The sequence below is a fragment of the Dryobates pubescens genome, chromosome 11 (genome assembly GCF_014839835.1).
Source record: "Dryobates pubescens isolate bDryPub1 chromosome 11, bDryPub1.pri, whole genome shotgun sequence".
In the NCBI taxonomy this organism is placed as follows: Eukaryota; Metazoa; Chordata; class Aves; order Piciformes; family Picidae; genus Dryobates; species Dryobates pubescens.
In genome coordinates, this window is record NC_071622.1 from 27411276 (window position 1) to 27434258 (window position 22983).

General features: G+C 38.6%; 1 protein-coding gene across 1 annotated transcript in view; it reads right to left on the reverse strand.

The window, feature by feature from the left end:
• CDC73 (cell division cycle 73) overlaps positions 1 to 22983 on the reverse strand; it is a 115649-nt gene that overhangs the window by 88848 nt on the left and 3818 nt on the right. The window contains exons 2-9 of the mRNA XM_054164932.1: positions 20825 to 20930; positions 19745 to 19814; positions 18709 to 18771; positions 18571 to 18623; positions 16709 to 16797; positions 14240 to 14456; positions 1811 to 1909; positions 488 to 566 (exon numbers count right to left, since the gene is read on the reverse strand). Coding sequence (XP_054020907.1) covers positions 488 to 566; positions 1811 to 1909; positions 14240 to 14456; positions 16709 to 16797; positions 18571 to 18623; positions 18709 to 18771; positions 19745 to 19814; positions 20825 to 20930 — 776 coding nt within the window. The remainder of the gene's footprint in view (positions 1 to 487; positions 567 to 1810; positions 1910 to 14239; positions 14457 to 16708; positions 16798 to 18570; positions 18624 to 18708; positions 18772 to 19744; positions 19815 to 20824; positions 20931 to 22983) is intronic.

Genomic DNA, 22983 nt, shown 5'->3' on the forward strand with positions numbered 1-22983 from the left:
CCAGTGCTAGTCTTACACTAAAAATTTCTTCAGAAACACCTAGGAAACTGAAACACAAAATTAACTCCATATGTGACTAAACCAAAGAGAAGAAACGGAAAAATTAAGGCACATAAACACATCCTGTAACCACATCTGAGAATTCACATACATGGCACATGAACATTACTCAGTTTCCCTGGACACAAAATGGTGCTAACTTGGCCAAAGCCAAACACTCTAAAAGATGACTGTTCACCTACAGTTTAAAATGACCTTCAATAACAGGCAAGTTCTTGTACTCAGAAAAGACAGCCTTTAAGAAGCAAGCATAGGAAGTTTCATTAAAGAAGAGTGAAAGTTTTTTGCCTTTTCTTTGACATGCTGTTACTTTATAGCATGGAAAAATCCCCTAATAAACTTTATAAGTCATCATTTCCCTTTCCCAACTGTTTGTTGTTGGGGTTTTCTTTTCCCCTTTTAAAAAGAAGCATTACACTGAACTTACCCTCTTTGCCTTTGAATCTTTCCTGATCATATCTGTTGTAGGCAGCTGGAATAGGTTGCTTATTTCTTAAGGTGGGATCCTAGAACACATTAAATAAGATTTGTAAAACATACTGAAAGGTATGTCATGGTTTTTGAACTTCCCAACTATTCCATGGAACTGCTCAAGAGCATAAAATTAGTTTACTTTTGTAGGAGTTCCAATGCATTTGAAAACTTGATCTGTTTCCTTTCAGCATTCACTTACAATCTTACAGCAGCAGGCTTCAGAAGTCCATACTGACAGCAATGACAACCCAAGGCAAACCCAAAGTAGCAGTAACAGGCTGTATTCACTAAAATTTGTATGTTTTATGAAATCACTGCGTCTTTGTAATATGTCAAGAATTAGCAGTGGTAGGAGGGTGGGGAACTGTCAAGTACTAACTCAGTATTAAGTCTTCAACGCACACACAAAGCATTCCTTGCCAGCCAGATTAAGCTAATATTTTGCTAAACCTACAGAATAAACACAAATTGGGAGGAAAAAGACCAATTCTGGGAATAAGAATTTCAGAAAAACCACTAATGTAGAGGCACATTAAATACCAATTCAATCTTTTTTGGGATGGCTTAGTTGTGCATTCATAGCTATTCTGAATGGGATATTTGAATAGTCCCATGCACAATGTCCAAAATTGAACATAAAGTAAATATTTAAATGCTGGAATTCATCTTGCTACTTAAATTTAGTTCTTTGTTAAGTGCAGGAGCAGCCATACCAAATCCAAGTAAAATTAAACAGCTTCCATAACAGACTGCCACTGAGTTCAAGAATATATTAGGTTTAATAGAATGCTACAGTGAACGCCACAATACAAAACAAATCCTGCCTAACACCTAGGTAGATTTAAACAATAAAGCTCTAAGTTTGTCCTGATGTATTACAGGCAAAAGAAAGCTGGTTCAAGCTGTTCCCACTCATGAGTCATGTTCCAGATTCTTAAGCATTTGCTACCCTATCTGTCAGGAAAACAGCAAAACATTTTGTTTGAAATGGCAGTAGTCTCATCTAATACATTTTTTGCAAATAGATGCAGGATGTCACTAGTGTTTGATAGATGCAGAAGCTGCCACTAGCAGTTTAATCTCCAAGAACATACTGAACAAATTAAACCGATATTCTCAACTCTTTAAGTACCAATAAGTGTAACTTAAGTCAAAGAATATCTGTGAAGTTACACTTGGAAGTTGTGCGTTCCCTGGAACAAAACAAAGGCAAATTGTGTACCGAGTAATGACAAGAGACAGTTCTCACTTTTTGCTGTCACAGCCTTCACCTTACCGTTGGTGCTGTATTCGGTGCAGGTCTTTGCTCAGGTGCTCGACCTTCTTCTCTGGCTTTTACTGACTGAAGAATTGCAAAAATATTCTTGGCAAAGTTCTGAAAAACATATCAGATACCCATGAACCTTGCTGACCATCAGCATTCCACATCATAACCACACAATTAGAGGACACTGTTTGGTTAACACATGCCCCACAGGAAAACAAAACTGAAACACTTATCTTCTACATAGATGTGTTTTCATTATTTTTCTGTGACTGGATCCAAACACAAAACAGTTTTAAGGCATCATTGCTATCTCCTATTCTTCAAAGCCCAAACCTGCAAAATATCACTGGCTTCATTACACCACCAGATAAACCAAACTCTTCATAAAGCACTTGCAAACTCCTCCCCTCTTGCCTACCATGCACTTACAGTGTCTCTGGAACTATTCATGCTATAGCAAGAAGGTAAAACTTTTCCTCAAGATTCCCAGGACAACCCTGATCTCTAAGGTCCAGGTACACGTCCGCTAATGAGACCCTCTCTGCTCACAGTCCCTTTATCTAACCCTGAAATACAAGCAGCTTTCCTCCACCTAAGCACACTCAGCTATTCCTAGGGAAGAGTCCTTATGAACCCTTAGGAGGCTTTCCCTGACCCTGAATGGATCATCAGCTGAGGCAAGGCAGTCAGGCTGTCACCTCCTGCACTTTCCGGCAAGGCTCTTGTGCCTAGCAGAACATGCATCAGCTGGTTGTTAATAGCTCACAGGCACAACCCTGACTCATTGTGGTGCAGTTCTTTTAATATTATCTTGATTTACAGAATCACTCCATTTGGCACCATGTAATTTAAGCAGCAGAGCTTTTCATTTTAAATTGGAGAAAGTAAGTACAGGAATCACATTCACAAATCTTTGAGTCAAGACCAATCTAGGATAATTCTAATAACATCTTACAGTGTTTTGCCAGATAACCAAGTCATTGAAGCACAACTGAACAAGTGATGTTGATCAAGGTTTTCAAAACACATTCCTCCTGGTAATATTAGTAGGACTGATTTATTCTAAACACAAATGTAAATGCTAATTAAACTTTTGAAAAGCATATGCCTATTACAGTACCACTCAACAGGCATTTTAAGTTGTAGAGATATCTGTACACAATGTGTGTCATTACTGTCAATTTTCAGTAATGGTTCACTGGTAAAAGAAAACTTCTATCAATTAAGGAAAATGGCTCTTTTCCTGGATCTGAACAGCATAAAGTAGTCACAAAATGCTTAGCTTCTTCCAGAGTATTGCATACTAACATTGAAGTGGTGTTAACACTACTGACACTACAAAATAAATGCATGAATTACAAAACCAGGACTTCTGGGGTGAATTTTGTAGAAATCATATAGAGAGCTGTAATGCAAATCTCCTCTGAGCTTGCTCACTTGACCTCAGGCAGTCTGTTGGCAATCTGCTGCAAGCCAGAAGGGCAGGAACTGGAAGACCACCAGAAACTACTTATAAAGGAAAAGCCATTCCTTGAGTAAATCCAGTTCTTTTCATGAAGACTGAAAGAACTCACACAAAACTGCATTTGAAGTTCTTTTCAGCCTGAACAATCCCAGATGAAAAAAAAACACCTTTGAAGGCCTGTGAGCCACACACATATCAATTACACAAGGACACCCAAAATCAGCTCTGAACTACACATTTTTACTGGGAATTCAGAGATTTCTCCCAGCTGTGGACTGGGCAGCATATCAATCACAATTCTCATCGTTGCTGTGCTTTACCACATACTGTCTCTTGGAAACAAGAAGCTACTCAGTCTTCTGAAATTCAGGAGAAGGAACTAATTCAAAATAAGAAGAGGAATTTTATGAGAGTGATTGTTCATGTATCAAGCCAAGTCTTCTCTCAGTCATAAGGAAGCTATGACCAGCTTTCACACTCATATTCCATTTATGAAACTTATAGCTAACATACACTTAAAGTGACATTACATTTCAAATTAATATTTTTTCAAAGGAATTTTAGCATCTCAGATTTTCGTACTCTGAAATTGCATGCCATAGACCAAATTTTCAATTCTTTCAGGTTACAAGACCCACAGGATTTTCTCCCATCTGCTGACAACAAGTCACTAATATGCACGGATTACAAAGTGTTCTTGCTGATGTCTTTTTTTATCACAGCATGAAAATGCAGGTCCCCCAAAGCCACAACTAATATCTGTTTGGAAGGGGGGAAAAAAAACAGGCAGTATTTTAACAAGCACTTGAACTAATATCATCATCTTGCTGTTCATTGACTTGGTCAGGGATGTGGGATCCCATTACTGTGACAGAAAAATGATAGAGCAGAAAAAAGTCCTCTGCAGGTACCAACTGATTTGCAAAGCCCTGCAGAGTTGCAAGACCACTAGCTTTTCATTGTTCCACCCTTTGGAGATCAGAATACGGATATCTACTAGCTACTGCCCTAAATTTAGATAGGTCTTAAATGAAATGTAATACTAAGTGCAACATTTTTATTATCAAACCTTCTGATCTTGGGGACAACACAGAAAAAAAGTACTATCTGTTTTCCTGCACTGAACACACTTTAGAAACAAGGCTTAAGAAAATCCTTAGTATGTAAAAGAATAACTCCATCGATTCCTGTTGTTAGCTGCCTAAAGCACTGCTACTCCCATGAAAGCTCTCTTGTTGATCCTAACCATGTACCTAATAATAATTCAACACATTCTGGTGGGGAAAAGGGAAAGGAAGGTGGAAGCAGCAAAATGTTTTAGCAACTACCAAACCAGGCTTTTAATACTGTCTGAACTATATCCCTATCATAATGGATTTTCCTGCCCATTCTCTCATGTCTCTGAAAAGAACACTCATGTAAATTGGAAGGAAAAACAACAGTACCCAGAAGACAATCAATAACAGCAGCTGTGGTCAGATAAACAAAGTCAATCATCTTATAGAGAAAGTCACAGGTTCTTTAGGGAAGCCTGCAACAATATGTAAATTCTCAAACCAGATTGGCACAGATGCTCTGTCCCTTGCTAACACAGTGACTAACATGCACCAAGTCAAGTTACTATCATCAGTGTTAGCTTAACACCAGGCTGCTCAAGGAGTAGTAACAGAGCAAGTATGATCAGCCTGCTCTGCTGGGGGTAACTTAATGAACTTACATAACTAACAAGACTCCTTTTATAATAAAAACACTTCCATTTAAATGTAACACATTTTGTTCTAAAAGAATGCAATCTTTAGTTTGTGATTAGCCAAAACCCTAATGCTCATTAGCAAACACTTACTGTCACAATAGCAGCTTCACTGTGATAGCAAAGCCTTTTTTTTCCCCCTATTAATGATCAAAAAGACATAATGGGTTTCAACTTTGTAGAAAACAATTTGAGGGAAAAAAATTTAAAATTATACTTCATCTCAATTATCTACACAAATAAATTATTAAATCTAGCATGAAACTATAGGCATATACAATGTTACCCAGCATGGTTTACAAGGCTTCAAAACTTTCCAATAGCTAAGTCTCAGACAATTTTTAAAAAGAAGGAGCAACTGTACAAACTCAAACTCTTATCTGAGCTGACATTAAGCATTTCTTGTTGGGCATACATTCCAAGATGATCAAGAGCTACAGAATATTGTCCAAACTTACAACAGAGCTGGAGAAAGAAGATTCAAGACCCTACCACACTCCTTTACACATTTGCTTGGTATGCTCAAACATATTGCTAAGTCCTTTGTACCACTGACAAACTGCAAGGCACGATGCAGTACCAGAAATAGTCCCATCACACCTTTTCAGCAATTCCTACATACTGCATGACATGAAAAATGTAAACATTATTCAGGGAGTCTTGTAAAAGTACAGCAGAAATTAAAAAACTTCATATGGAACAGGAATTGTACATCCAAGAGGATATTTTGCATGGTTTAATTTAAAGCACATATTTCAATATGGATTCCTCCCTTTAAGGCATCACTGGCTTATGCGTAAGAATCTCTAGCTTTGTCTTGTAAACTATTCAAGATTGAAGTTTTCTCCCACTTGCTCTTCTAACAAAGATAACCCTAAAGCATAGAGGTTTACACTGTATGCTAGGTTGCCCTCAGAATCAAAGGTTGGACACACACAAAACTGATATTCAGGGATATTTTGGTAGAAAGGCTGTGTGAGCTATTGGTATTCTCTGCATTGTGCTTATTCAGACCATAAATACCTCCATTTCTGACCCAGCATCTTTCCTCTCCTTCAGGTGGAGGCCACATATCCTGAATTACATAGCCGTGATTAAATAAATCCTCCTTTTCCAATTACATACATATGCACCACTCCCATTTTCCTTACTTGCTTTCATGTAAATAATACTCATAACGCATGCACTGCCAGGCATGTTTGCTTAGAGCTCAGGGTAGGTCTCACACTATTCTCCATACACTTCTGACCTGTGCATAGCCTACACTACAGTAAGTCATACAACCAGCATGCTCCCACAGAGTTTTAAAAAGAATCACCTAAATAGGTCATCTGTTATGCTTTCAGAACAACAGCAGTTTAAAAATTTGCAGGGAACTACCAGAATTTATATAGCTAGCCAAGTCCATTACTTATTTTTTTTTTTGAACTGTCAGATTAGAGGACCTCTAAAAAACAGCCTTTGTAAAACTGAAACTGTTATCAACTGCTAGGGGGGAGAGAAAAAAAGTCAGACTCACAGAAAGTTACTGAGAATCAAGTCACATTTCTTCATGTTCTAGTCAAGAAATTAATTTACATATTACTAAAGCTTACTGAATTGAAAACACAGCAATTAACTCTGTGTATTTGTGGGCTGTGTTTTCAGTAAAAAGTTGCACTCCTCACTTGTTCTGTACTCACTGAACTATTGCAGCAGGAATATTAAGTGAAAGACAATTGAGACATTTCACCTGAAATAGTTCAAAAGCTACTTCAGAAGTATGAAAGAACTGCAATATTGTAATATCCTAAACATATAGCACAACATGAAATCTGCTCCAAAATCCCCCCTCATACATAATCCAAGTTTATATTTCCTATGAATTCAGCATCCAGAACTCTCTTTTTTTTTAATAGTTATAAAAGTAGTGCTTAACAATAGTCTGGCTACTTTACAGTCAAGCTGTTTTCTTTCAGGAAACACAGAAATTTATTCCATAGTTTTGTGTGTGTCCAACCTTTGATTCTGAGGGCAACCTAGCATACAGTGTAAACCTCTATGCTTTAGGGTTATCTTTGTTAGAAGAGCAAGTGGGAGAAAACTTCAATCTTGAATAGTTTACAAGACAAAGCTAGAGCATAAGCCAGTGATGCCTTAAAGGGAGGAATCCATATTGAAATATGTGCTTTAAATTAAACCATGCAAAATATCCTCTTGGATGTACAATTCCTGTTCCATATGAAGTTTTTTAATTTCTGCTGTACTTTTACAAGACTCCCTGAATAATGTTTACATTTTTCATGTCATGCAGTATGTAGGAATTGCTGAAAAGGTGTGATGGGACTATTTCTGACAAATTTGAGGTTACTGTTTGCAAACTACGATTCATTATTGCTCAACATAAATACAACAATTATAATCCAGCCCATCTTTCCATTAAATGCTGCATTCAAAACACCTGCACTTGTGTCTAACAGCAATGACAGTCTTCTCAGTTTTACAAAGTTAGCATAGGATAAAGTGGAGTCTGGGGACTTCAGCTATACCATGTCATTACACTTTCACACAGCCATTCTAAAACCATACACTTGTTCCATTTGAAAGCACTAATGAAGACACCAGTTACTATTAACCTGGCACACCTTTGCAGTTTTGCTGTTAAATTCACGACTAACTTGAACTCCATGAGCACAGAACAATTCTGCCACCTAGGGCCCATATACAAAGTTACTCTTCAAGCAATTTCTTTTTAGATAGCCAAAATTTTACTTTTATACCTTTTAGCTGTAAATATTATTAGTCCTGCTATAAAATTAAATATTTTCCAGTCACAGGATCACATAGAAGAATTGACTGAAATTGTGATGATAGCTGCAGTATTAATCTCCTCACAGATGGCTCCACTAGTAAGAATGCTCAAAAGGTATCAGAAGAAAAATAAGAGAACTGAAAGTAACTGAAAAAGCAGTTTCCCACAGCATTTACTTCAAATAGGTTATTTACTGTTAATTCTACAAATAAAAGGCTGCAATTTAAAATAAATTAATAAATGTATAAAGTACACAAATACTAACTGCAGCAGTAATATTTTCCAGTTGGTAACACAAAACTAAACATATTGGCCACCACAAAAATGAGATTCCTTTGGGTACAATGAAAAGTGCTGTCATTTAATACTTACGCACAGGAATACAGAAAACCACAAAGGAATAACATTCTGAAATAGCTCAGAGCAAGACACAGCATTAGATAAATTTGGCAGCTGTGGGTTACATCCAAGGGAAATGGCACATACCAGGGAAGCACTAAGCTAGGGTCAGCCATTAACTCCCATCACCTTACACAATCATGGACTTCCCATCACCATGCACACAAACATACCCAGAAACTGAGGGTGATGTTGTGAGGAAACAAAATAAGAATGATGGAATTTAATATAGACAACTCACAGTCATGTTCTATGAAATTACATTTTAGCTGAATCCACCCTCCCCAGTATTAATGTCCTTTTTATAGGCACACAATACACTAGGCATCATCATCTTTTTTTGTATCGGTAACTAGTACATTAACCCTGGACTGCCATAACTAAAGATAACAAATCTGAAAAATTAAGGTGGTCTAAAATAAAACCAAACAAAAAGGCTTTTATTTAAATTGATTCTCAAAAGATTCTCAAAACAGAGCTTAAGAAAAATGTGTGCTGGACAGCCTAGTCTAAAGGCTTTCATGTAAGAACAGAGAATATTTTAAAGACATTTTATTTAATTCAGGCTTACCTCCTACTGTATTAGAAAGGAAAGATGAGGGCCACAAGGATGATCAGAGGGCTGGAGCACCTCTCCTATGATGACAGACTGAAAGAGTTGGGGCTGTTCAGTCTGGAGAAGAGAAGGCTCCGAGGTGACCTAATTGTGGCCTTCCAGTATCTGAAGGGGGCCTACAAGAAGGCTGGGGAGGGACTTCTCAGGATATCAGGTAGTGATAGGACTAAGGGGAATGGAATGAAGCTGGAGGTGGGGAGATTCAGGCTGGACCTGAGGAGGAAGTTCTTCACCATGAGAGTGGTGAAGCCTTGGAATGGGTTGTCCAGGGAGGTGGTTGAGTCCCCGTCCCTGGAGGTGGTTAAGCCCAGGCTGGATGAGGCTCTGGCCAGCCTGATCTAGTGTGGGGTGTCCCTGCCCATGGCAGGGGGGGTGGACCTAGATGATCCTTGTGGTCCCTTCCAACCCTGACTGATAACTATGATACTATGATGAATGTTACATATAAAAAAAGCCATCATCCAGAACATTGACTTAATTTCTTGGTAAACATTAAGTGGGGAAAAGATTAACTACCCAGACTGTGAGAAAAATCAAAGTGGTCAACCTGCAGAAGAGAAGCAAGAGCAAGCAATAATTGACATCTTTGCTTCAGCACTTCAACCTAGACCTAGCAAGCAATACGTGCATAAGAGTCTTGCACTGACATGATAGAATTCTGTGATTCAAAGGTTATGAAACTAGAGGGACCAAGTTTCACACCACTTTGATCCCCTATCAAGTTTTAATACTCTAAATAGTTGTATCAATATTAACAGATACCTGCATAACAAGGAGCCCACACTTGACCATTCTTCTAACTCATACACAGTTAATTCCACTGGGAAAATGTTTACCTTGAATTCAGACTTCTCATGCCCAACTTCCATGATTCTATTTCAGTGCCTTTCCCTCAATTATACCCAGGCACGTTAAGACCTTGCACAGGTCACTCAACACTCCTAGTACTTTATGATGTCTTCAAAAGCCTGACAAGAGGCTCAGGGAAGACAGCAAAGAAGGGATTTACAGATCTGTTATAACAGATCAAGAAATCCACAAAGCCAGCAGCTAGGCAAGTCCCATGCAGCTGCTGCACACAGATATATAGACTTGTGTCTGTGCACACACATATATACGAAGCATGCACAGCCACTGTTCCAGCTTCTTAGTTGAAGTAATTTAGAAAGGTTATGTGGCATAACCTTTGACTTCCCCTATGTTGTAAAGGATGGATTATGTTGTTTCTCCTGTACATAGGGTTACAGTTCACTTGAGAAAAGGTAATTCTAATATGCTCACAACTGTAAGAAAATATGACTGAAGACTGCTACCCAAAATCTAAAGTTTTAACAGTAACCTCTTGCATATCCTTAACTATTGGTTCTGGCTGAGGCAGAGTTCATTCTTCTAATAGCAGCTCTCACACTACTGTGCTTTGTACTGGTAGCTAGAAAGGTGTTGGTAACACGTTCACGTTTTGGCTGCTGCTGAGCAGTGCTGGCACAGCATCAAGATTCTCACTCCAACATCCAGCCCTCACCAGTAGGCTGGGGGCAGGCAACATCTTGGGAGTGGACATATCCAGGAGAGCTGGTCCAGCTGACCAAGGGGTTACTCCATACCATGTGTCTGCTCAGCAACAAAGCTCAGAGAAAGAAGAGGGGATAGGCATTTGTTTAATGCATTTGTCTGCTATGTGTGCTGAACTCCTGCTTCCCCTGAAGTGGCTTGACATCATCTGCTGCTGGAAAGTAGAGAATAAAGCTTCTGCTTTCCTTTGCTTCTGTGGGTAGCCTTTGTTTTTGCTTTTATTAAGCTGCCTCTATTTTGACCCATGAGGGTTTTCCCCTTTTGATTTTCCCCCTGCCCCATCCTGTTGAAGAGAGTGGTAAAGCAGCTGGGTGGGCACTTGGTGTCCAGCTGAGATCAACCCACCACATCCTACAGAGAAAAGGATGACAGATGACAAAAAAAAAGAAAAAAAAAGAAGAATGGAAATGCTCAGAGCTCTATTCCCATGTGGAAACTGGTTCATTTGAAAAGGTTAAATTCACAAGGCCAACATTCCAGTTTTAAGATTTCTCTACAAACAACTGAAGCATTTTCAACCCAGCTATCCAGTTTCCAAGCTGCTCATCTAAGAAATATTTTTGAGTAATCTGGGAGATGGAAAAAAAAATAATAATTTAAAAAAACCCAAAACCAAGTACATCAGCAGTCACTGACATAAATACACTCTCTAAATACACCTGTGAACATTGAAATTCCTGCTTAGGGTACTTTAATTTGCTCCTACAGGAAGAACTCAAGTGCCACAAACATTTACAGTACAGATGGAATGAAGAGGTTTCTCCTTCAGAAAAGATTGCTGAAGTGTGCTACAGGAGGTTAGAAAAAAAGAAAAATAAAAAGAAATCAAAGGATTATTCAAGAAGGAAAGAGAGGAAGAACATGAAAGGTAGGAATCAATTTCAGTTTAAACATTTTTTTCTAGGTGTGCAATAGTTTGCTTTACAAAACAGCCAGACATCTAGCTAAAAATATGTACACAACAGAACTGAAATCTCAGCACAGCAGTAATTCAAATCTTAACACTCCAAACACTTGTGATGGTAAATATTCTATGTATAGGTTCAAAGCTTTAGCTATTGGAGAAGATATCCCCTTATATGATATACAAAGGTTCTCTCAATAAAGAAGTTACAAAAGTACTATTTTGTTAGCATTTTTCCCCTAAGATTTTCAGTTTAAAGTGTCAATATTAACGGACATATCCTTACCAGACAAGAATTGATTTAATGTATCTGAGAAGCCCAAGCAGTTATCTAGAAAAGGGTTCCACAGTCAGTGGTTTGACTACATTATCCAGAACTCTCATTCATAGTCTTCTAACAGAAGTATCCAAAATTATGCCTGCTTTATACAAAAAAAAAAAGACTACCCAAAAAGCAAACCAGTGAGACACAGCATCAAGACACCTTGTCCAAGTATCAATCTACAGATTAAATGATTTTCAGTTTTTCTTCTTCAAATTTCTCTCCCTTATCCTGACTTCTGTGTGTAAAGATTAAGAATGAAAATTGGGCTCCATGAAGAGCGAGGAAAAAGAAAACAGATTTATTTCTTAAAGTCCCTGACAATTTTAGCTGTTAAAAGAATAGTCTCAACTATAGAGACAGACTGTGAAGAGTTGGGGATATTCAGTCTGGAGAGGACAAGGCTCCAAGGAGACCTTATTGTGGCCTTCCAGTATCTGAAGGGGGCCTACAGAAAAGTTGGTGAGGGACTTTTTAGGATGTCAGGTAGTGATAGGACTGGGGGGAATGGAGCAAAACGAGAAATGGGTAGATTCAGATTGGCTGTTAGGAAAAAGTTCTTCACCAAGAGGGTGGTGAGAAGCTGGAACAGGTTGTGCAGGGAGGGTGGTAGAAGACCCATCCATAGAAGTTAAGGCCAGACTGGATGGGGCTGTGAGCAACCTGATCTAGCATGAGGTGTCCTTACCGAAGGCAGGGGGGGTTGGAACTGGATGATCCCTTAAGGTCCCTTCCAACCCTAAGAATTCTATGAATTAAGAAGCAGCTCTAGCATTAACTACTTTTATTGCTTTTGAAATCTAACTTCTCAGCTAGCAAGACTATCAGTTTGCTACACAGCAATGTTATGCTGCAGGCCTTTAACCAAACGTGCAATTAAATGGTTTTAAACAATATATCCTCTCAAATTGTTCTAAAATTAAGCTACTATGAGAGAGGGGGGGGGGGAAACACAAAACACCTTAGACTAAAAAGATGCAATTTGGCTCAGAAAAGTGATTACATAATAATGTCACATTATTCATAAAATCTAGGAGACTACACTGCAGACTTGGGAAAGGCCAACAGATGTTTAAAACAGACTGTGCAGGATGACTCAACCACTAGTGATTAAATCAAACACTATTTCCAAAGGAAGGTAGAACTGCATAATAATCAAGCAGAAAGGTATGGAAAAATGTCAACAAAAAGTTCTAAGCAAAGGATTAAAATAAGCAAGCAGACATGCAAACTCTAGAAATGTTAAGAGAACAGGTGAAACTTCTGAGGGTAATAGAGGGGATTGTACAGATAAAGGACCTCTGTGATGCACTACAGAAACTTTAGAGGTAAATTAACGATGAATGACAGCCAATGAATGCTAATAATGAATGATAATTTGTCCCAAAACACTAGAGCATTAGGGTTACACTGCCAATATGTGTGGGACAGCACAGAGATATCCAGGGAAGAAAACTGTAATGATGAGAGACTGAAGTGACTTTGCAGGTTGGATAAGCATCAAGAAGCAAAGTGATACTGAAGTCAATCTCTTCCTGCTTGGCTTTCTCCCCACATTAGGTTTTGCTTAAAAGCACTACCACATCTCACTGTTATTGCAAGGATGCTAGAATAAAACATGCAAAGATACTTGGGAGAGAGTTGAAAGTTTCCCCTTAAAAGACATGTAAAGCCATGAATTCCATAAATGATTCACTAAAGGAGGGAAAGCAGATTCCCTTCAGTACAATCATTTCCAATGTCTAAAACACTAAAGGCTTTACCAATTTATCAGCTCTTCAGCAAGACTGCTACAAATTTCACACTCAAAGCCAACACTCACCCTGCACACAGCACGTGGATCTGTACCACATAGCTAGTAATTACCCCAGAATTTATAAACTTATTCTACTACTAATGGCTGCAGACAGGTTGTGAAATTGGAGCCCTGTTTACTTCTAAGTATTATTTTCCTGTGACAGTACTTAAAGAAGTGAAGGCAAAGGATGTGATTTGGCAATAATGTCAGACAACTCTAACCTTTCAGATATTGACTTACTGCTTCCTTGAGACATTTAGTGCTAAGTATCACTACAGTAAAGAGTAGCTGTCCAAAGAGAACAAGCTGTCAGCTGTGCTTGCAATCATGTCCTGGATGGCACATAACTAAGTGTAGCTAAAGACACGGCTTAAAGGAGCATAGAGACAAAAATATACAGAAAAGGATCCTCATCATAACACTTTCTAGTTCTGTTTATTTTAGCATTTTCTCTCTTCACTTCTTTGGCATTTCACACAACTCAGTAGCCTTTGGATTTCAATGTATGCATGTTGCTACTTGTAGCTGTTAGTCCCCACTTCTGTTTCAAATTCAAAGGTACTTCCATACAGCCCTCCCAGTTTCAGGGCTCAAGCCAGCCTTAAGAGGAATTAAGTGATTAATTGGTATTTGTTTGAACAGCTGAAGCAGACTTTGGGCTTACTGTGATAAGGTGAGAACAAACTCCTGTGCCACTGTGCCAACAGCCCTCCAAGCCTACCTTTCAGGGAAGACCAAGTATAACCTCCCAGTCATAGAGAAAATAGAGACTGCAGTTTGTCATTAGGATCATACAAGTAGTTTGATATCCTGACCATTACCTTGCCTGTGCTTTGTAGGATTGTAGTTCTTGTCCTCCATACTCTCTCCCTGCTGACAATATCTCTGGTTACATCCACTTCAGCATCAACAAAACTTCTCTGTTTAAGAGCAGTTATGTCATCATCCAGGTCAGTTTTGATAGTGGATCTTTTCTTTGCCATGATTTTTGCTTTGATAGCAGCAATTTTTTCCACTGACATGGCTTCAGACAAGGACCTGAATAAGCAAAAGTAACAAAAGAGACTGAATAATTGTACAAACAATCCTTCAGAAAGAATTTGTGAATGAGTAACTCTATCCTGCTTAAAGTGTGTGGCTTGCTATAAATCATAAATATAATTAAAGATTACATGAACTTGGCATTGCTGCTTCAGGTACAAGAATCAAAGACTCCATTCCAGCATCAGCACAAAACCCATCAAGAAATTCCAACAACATCAAGCAGAAATAAAGACTGCAACTGTAAAGTATCAGCACTAACACTTTTGTTTACAACATCATCTGAATTTCAGCTCCCCACTATATTTAGCGGATTACAATGTTGTGTCCAGTCAGTCAATCCCTGACTGCTCTGAAGCTTTCAAAACATTCTAAGTTTCAGCTGAGGTGCCATTGCATGGACTTGGCCACATGGAAGATGTGTTATCTTTTCAGAGCACGCAGGCCAAACAGACAACAGATGGTAGTAACTTTGTCCACATCAATCTGAGTTTGAGGCAGTTCTGTCCAAGACTTTATCTGTTTGCTTTTAATTGTAAACACGGAATCTGTTTGCCAAATGGTAAGACCTACTGCTCTGCAGTTGAGCTGAAAGAAAAAAAACACCAAAAAAGACCAAAAAAAAAGAGACAAAAGACTGAATTGCACAATCTTAACTGCACACACCCAATTCATTTTTATGTGGTATTTTTTGAGATTGCCTTGGAAATTTAATACAAGTACTAGTTGTGAAGCATTCTCCTCTCACAACTAAGCTGTAGGAATAAGAACTTTTTGTGTTGCTTTTAGACACAGTAAGAGTGACAAGCATGGAGTTCAAACTCACTGCCTGTAAATGTTGCTTGCACTTTCATGTTCATCATTAAGTCTGTAAATACAGAATACTAAGTAATTAAGAATAATAGTCAGCAATCCTCACTGCAGCAGCATCTCACAAATTCAGAACAAAGTGTGATACACACAAGCTAGCACCCAAATTATTAGGTTATTGTGGTAGTTTCAGGCTATGTCTTCAAAATGTAATGCTAGGGGGAATTTTCAACCCACCACAGTTATACAAAACAATGTGTCTACTTTGATTTGGGGTTTTTTTGATCCTTAGACTTCCTGATTTTAAGTCAGCCATGACAATCTAGGGGTTTTCTTTCCTCTAAAGTTTCCTTTTAAGTACAAGAGGGGAAAACAACATCCAAGATATGTATGTTTCATGTGGCTAGGTGTAATTATGTATTCTGTAAATGCCTCAGCTCTGCTATATTAATTGTTGCAAGGACAGCTGTTAAATTTAATCCCAGCAAAGGACAGACAAGCATTCACAGTATTGTTTATGCTCAAGACATTAATTTCTCAAGAATGTAGTTCATCTGTAGTTCATCTGCAAAAATCCAAGGCAGACAAAGCAGTACATTAATTCATATTCGTATACCTTAACTAGAGGAAGCATGTCTCCCATTTTACATTCTCTTAACACACTAAAGAAATTAGGCAGCTACCTCTACTGTAAGCCTTCCGAACTCAGTTTGAGAATGATCTACTGAAGTCTGGTATCCTACTAAGCCCAAGGTGCTTAGTAGCAACAAGATCTTGCAAGAATTTCATTTCCTTTCTGCTTAGCTTTGGGAAGATGTGGTGCAAGACTCAAAAGTAGCTATTCTGGATGGATACAATGGAAGAGGAAAGGTGATGAGCAAGTTTTTAAGCACTTGAACACTGATTACTACTTATGGCAATGACAGTGAATTATCCTCTAGTAGCCTACTGTCTCTTTAGAGCCTTTTTAGGCAAGAGGCTCACCACTGTAGGGAATCAGAGGTTGGGTTACCCTGTGATCTGTTCTCACAATGTTTTCCTCCTCTTACATGCGAGACAACCCTCAATACAGCATGTTTTCCTTGAAGCAGACAAGTAATCAGCTTTCCCTTGCAGTTCTGCTCATCGTATTTGTCTGCTTAGACAAACACCATGGTAGAAGCAAGTAGAAACAGCAGACTTGGTGGGAGGAAGGGACAGCAGTCTGCTCACCTTTGAAGACAAACTAAATCTCATGCCATGCCACCTAAACCTTCACCCAAGAACAGGATTCCGACCAGGCATGAAGTTCTGCCTCCTCAAACATTACCAACAATGCCACTTACGAAGGGAGACTTCTGGGAGGTGTAGAACAAAAGTAAAACTGGGTGCCTCAAACAGCACAAGAATCATTATCAGTCCTTTAATTAAGCATTAGCCATAGGAAAAAGTATTCCTACCTAATCTGCTCTGTCTGCACAATGCCTTCTTTGTGTCCTTCCAGTCGAGCTGCCAACCGCTCCTTGTCAAGACGCACACACTCTTCATCCTAGCAGTAACAGCAATGTTGAATTGCAAGGTTTAACTTTCTGCAATCTCTTTTAAAACATGAATACAACTACAATTAAAGCCATTCAGATTTTATTTTTTTCACATTTGCAAAGACAACCTTTATTTCCAGTTATTTTTGACCTATGTACTAGTAGTAACTGCACAGCTACTGAAAATTTCATCTCAGGAACCACAGAGTGCAATTAGAACAACAAAAAGGAAACTATCATTCCCTCATAAAGAGCCCTCCTCAGACAACAACTGACATCAGCAAGAAAACCAGTGAGAGAACTTAAAGATGGCAGAAAATGAACACATTCAGGTAGGACAATACATACACACAGGTACATGAGTGTGGCAGTTGGGGCTAGTTGCCTTCAAGAGGGCCTTTGTGTGAGAGGTTTTTCTTTGCTCTTTTGCCTCTTGCAAAAGGGGCAAATCTGTCCTGCTTTAAACCATGACCATGGTCTAGTCACGAGGTCTGTGGTGACAGGTTGGACTCAATCTTTGAGGTCTCTTCCAACCTTGGTGATACTGTAATATGCAAGAACTGTCACATCTTGACACAGAACTTCTATAAATGTCATTCCTAGTAATGAGTCAAGAGTAAGGAACCTCTTGTTACACAAGCCAGGTTTTGAGACATGTAATGTGAGAAAGCAGTAGAGAGATGCAATTTTATGCTTCCTAATGCCAGCAACACTTGTGTTCAATCTGTCTTATTTCCCCATGAAACTTGTATCAGCATGAAACCTGTCCTATTGCTAAAAGCCTGAAAGTTTGAAAAGTAGTCATGCCCATGCACCAGGAGAGATCTATACCAAGATAATATCTGAATAGCTTAAAAAGTACTTTAGAGACTCTGAGTTGCCAGAATAGTAAGGAAACAAAGAGAAGACAACCATAAGCTCATTAGGCTCGTACACAGAGTTCTTGGTGCTCCAAATGATGATGAAGATCTACAGTTTCAAAACATGCTGGCACCATAACCACATAGGGCAATTAAAAAAAAATTTAAAAATCCATCTATAAAGCATCAGTATGTCATCTCAGCAATCATCTGCTAACAGGCCATTAAGAATGCATAGTTTTTATGACTCTTATGCAGTTATATCTAAGCATAACGTTCAAATCCAATTCTTGGGTAAGGGAATTCACATATTTTGATAACTCTTCTAAGAGATCTAAAGCCTCAGTACTCTGAAAATATACATAGCCAGACTTACCACTCCTCACAGGAGACAACTAGATGAAAATAGTTGAAGAAAGATTCAAGGGAACCAGTAAGTCAGTTCTTAAAACCATGCATTTATAATGTGCATGACTAGACCCGCTGCTTCTAGTCAAGAGGCATTTGTGAAAATACACTGTTAGATTAATTACCTGCAACACAGCTTCCTAAAATGGTAATCACAGGGACAGTTTCATATACTGCTCTAAAGGGACTAAAACAGTAGGTAAAACAAGTATCCATTGAGAAGAGAGAAGACTGGCATTTAAGTTATAATCCCAACTAGTGGATGGCAAATAACCATATTAAGTCACTAAAGAGCACTTTTATTCCAGTCCCACAGCTATTAGCATACAAGTTGTAATGCAAAAGGCAACTAAAATTCCAACTTTAAGAGGTTTAAATTCTAGCTCCTTCCAGTTATGTTCTCACTAACAGAAGTATTATGTGCTCAGTTGAACTGCTACAAACCCAGACAAATACTCTGGAATTTACACACCCACCCCCCCAATTTGTATATATGACAGTTATTGTCATTACCTCTATTCTTGGTTTCTTGGCTTCTGCCAATATTTCATCCGCTGCTCTTTTAACTACGAGAAAAAGAGGTCATTAAAAGGGAAAGGCTGCAGAGTTTTGTAAAACAAACCTCAAAGTCATTTTGTAGTTAAACTGTACCTTGAGTGGACCGCTGAAGACCAATTTCAAGTGGAGCACTTCTGTCTATGCTCGATGAGGTTGCTGCAATCAAACATAACATTTCATGTAAGTATAAAACATTTGCATGAGTGTAAAAGGAAGGACAGCAGATACATCATAACAGTAGTAATTCTAAGCAGATATTAGGTAGCAAAGGCAGTCAAACACCAGAATTGGAGACATTCAGAACCTGACCAAATGCTAAGTTAGATCAGGTTGCTCAGAGTCATTTGGCCCTCTTTCTAAAAAGGCTACTGAACCAGATAAACTTCTGCGGTCCCTTCTAACATACATTAGTCAGTGATTCCATGAGCTGTATACACTACTTAAAAAGCAGTCACAAAGACAATTACTTCATAACCTGGAATCAAGACCTACTAGTTTGCCTCGGTTTTGGAATAAAGAGAACCTGCTGGTCCCTTGAAAATATATATTAAAAAAAATTATTTACTGCTCCTTACAGAACTAATCTCATATTCCAGTACACTTAAAATTCCAAGACCACCTACAAAACAAAGCAACTTACAGCAGCTATGTTCATCTTTCCCTCAGAGAAATTCTTTTCCCTGACCATCATTAATAAAACTTTTAAGAAGATGGAATACTAGGCAAATCTGCCAGACTGATAAATCGGTGATTTAACGTATTTTACTATGCTGAATATTTTATCCCACACACTGAATCAAGATCAATGCACTGCTGAAAGTTTCCTACAGTCCAGAGAAGATAAAAAGTAAAACGCTAAACACACTAACTACTAACCGAAGGATGGTAATAATGACAAAGTATCTGACTTGTAAACATGCAAGTATGTAGGAATGCAGCTCCTATTTAAACACCATAAAAACAGTTTTCAGAGCAGTATTAAAAACAAAAAGAAACCCTACATTTGTTTGAGAAGTTTGAATATATTCCATTAGGCTGCAAACTGACCATCATTAACCATCCTTGTCCTCACTTGTGCCGTAAGAAGCAATAACGCAACGTGTCTAGGTTAAAAGAAAGCATCACTCACATGTTTCCCCATTTAGGTAGGCAAGCAAGTCTTTCCTATCAGGTCTTCTCACCACAGGAATGTTTTCAGTCTGAAAAGACAGAAGACTTGACATTAGACTGCTCTTCTCTCAGCAAGTGTTTTGCTGAAGATTTTTCACTTCTATTGAAAACACAAAGACAGGAACATGTGTCCTGCCTGCAAGAAAGCATAACTATCAGGCTTAAAAATCCAATTACTTCCTACAGGATGTTCAACTGCACAAAATGAAACGGGTTTTCTGCTATAAAAACCTAAAAGGACAGACTTTCTCCTCCTTCACTTCAAACTTACAAAGAAGATTAAGAACTAGGTTTTACGGCAAACACACACTTCTCTGCCAGGAGTTACTGCTGATACCCAGAAATGGAGCATTTTGACTTTGTTGTTGCAACTATGTACAACAGGCAGCACTGCTGTATCAGGTAAGCACATGGCACAGGGGAAGATGAAGCACAGGCTCACAGAAAGCACTCAAACAGAAATCAAAAGTATTTTCTCTTTCCCAGTTCCCTTCTCTTCATCAGGAGGGCTTATCCAATCTTTTCTTTTTCATTAGACTGCATACTTCTGAGTCCACTTCAAAGCTGTCATGATGTATTTTTCTCTGTTTGGTAGATCCTTGCAATTTCAGGCACTACAGCATCATCTAGATTCAGGTTGCACAATGGAGAACAGATGGACAAAAGTATTTTGAAATAGTTGGTGCTGGAGACAACTGCAGACTTAGAATATCAAGATAAATGCTGCCATTAGTGTTAATATTTGGGTGACAGGCTGTTGTTGCAGAGACAATCTGGTGCCTTGAAAGGACAACCTGTTAAGGAAGGGAATTGTCAAGAAAACCAATCCACTTTCAGAGGGACTGTCATTTGATCCCCATGTAGAGATGATGGGTCTTTTTGAAGACTCACACACACACACACACTTTGTTGCCTGTCTTTTTCCCCTTCCCCAGCCAAACTCATACACTTAAACACTACTATCATTCCTTGAAAATGACTGTGCTCATATTACTTTATTACAAATGAGACAAGATACAGTTTTATATGGCCTACTTACTGCAGCACGGCGGACATAAACTGGATGGGAAAGGTGCACATTATTGAGCAGGAACAAGATAGAATCCAAAGTGTAGTATTCCCTGGGTTGGCCTTCTTTTCCTGTCCTGTAAAACCATGAAATAAAAAATATAGCATTTAACTTCTCCATCTGTCTCACGCACACATGTTTCTCAGCAAAGTCCTCTTTTCTTCCCAGGTGACCGCTCAAAATCAAACAGTAATGTTATCATCAGATTGCTGCTGAGCTAGGGAATTATCACTTGTGTTAACAATATAAATGAGGGATTTACATTCTTGCAGCCTTTTTACTGACAGAACTATAAAAACTGTCCAACCTGATCCAAAACAAGAGCTGGATGATTTGTAAAACTTTCAGCAAGCAAGACATGGGAAACCATAAGAACACATTCTCTCACATACCAATGTTTATTCTGATTATCAAAGGAACTATCTACTTTATTTGGACCAGCCAAAGGAATGTAACTGAACTGTAAATGAAAAACAGTACTCTGTGTTCTTCAGGTATGACAGGACAGAATTTTCACTAACAGAAAAAGCACAGTGAAGAAATCAGAATACACAAATTTCACGAAGCCTAGAGAGCAAAAGGTTCAAAGCGATGCTGAAAGGTCAAACTAATGAGCAACCAGAAACTAACTGCACACAAAACTAGCAAAATGGACCACAAATGGCAATGAAGTCCCATACAGAAGTCAGATCACCCCAAAGTAACATGACAGCAGCAAGTTCTATCTCAGCTTTGAAAAGCTTGTTTGTCTTTCAAGGCTAAAAATTAATCTGTCCTGTGTAACAATTTGAAAAAAAAAAGAGTATCTAAAAACTCCCCAAAACATAGCCAAGCAAGAACTGTAGTTTCAGCTTGGCTCCCCTTACATACAGTCCTCCCCCTTTATGTTGTTCCTAGAAGACTTTGTAGGGGAAGCAACGCCTGTTGCAGTTACAAAACAAAACCTGCCCCTAAATACTTCCACTACTTTGAGAAAGTGAACTTTCCTTCAGTTTCATAGCACACCAGGAAACTGATGAGACCAGGGATTCCACTGCCCAGACCTGGGACCTGACAGACCCCAGCTGAATATAAGACAGGGCTCCTCCACACTGCTTAGTCCTCAACTTGCTGTCTCACTTCAAAGCCTGAAGACGATGACCCACCAGAAGAACAGGCCAGAAATGGCACAGAATTTTGATCAAACCAGAGCTTTCAGGAAGAAATCCATAGTGTGGATATAATGAAACTACTGCTTTTATTACAATTACTTTTCAGAAATTATATCCATTGGAAGTGTCCAATGCCCCGTTCAGAATTCATTGCTAGCAGTAAGGTGGAAAACATCACTTTCATAATGATGCCTGAGAAAACTAATATATGAATAGAATGCAGAGAAAAATGATTCAAAATAGCAGAAAGGTAGAATAAAGCATCTTTCTATCAATTCCAAGAACTTCCCCAGCATTTGGGGGTGGTGGAGGGTGGGGCAGTGTTTACCTTTTGTTAGCGAAGAGGAAAGAGAAGAGACATAGCATCTTTCAACTGCTAAGAAAACAAAAGTTGGCCTCACAATTAGAAGCAACCGAACTGGATTTCTCAGTAAGGAATTGTCTGGAGTATTTTACTGTTTCACTGCTACATTTGGTAAGATGGTATCTAAACACATTCAGAGCACTGGTGGAAACAAAAGCTTCCTCCATGTAGACTTGGCTCTGAAGTGAAGTTTACAGCACGTGATACAGTTGTCACTTCAATTTAAAATGAACACTTCAGATTATCTCACTTCAGAATAACTCCTTATTTGAAGTGTGCCATATGCACTGAACATTTACATCAAGCCCAGCTAGTCATCAAGTTTTCAGTAATATTTAGCAATAAATGGCTTAATTTAGAAAACAACTAAATGGTTTTCTATTAATTTGAAAATACAGCATTACAAAGCCACAGGCACTGCCAAAGCTTAGTAGGGCACATCTGGTAGTTCACCATTTAAGCCACACACAAGAAATCCCAATGCTCATTATAACTCTAAGAGGACATTTCACTAGGAGGACAAGATATTGCGTATTAAAGGGAAAGCGTCAGGTGGAGAAGCAGTTGTACACAAGGAGAAAAATCTAAGTCTAAACTCACATTTCAACATCAGT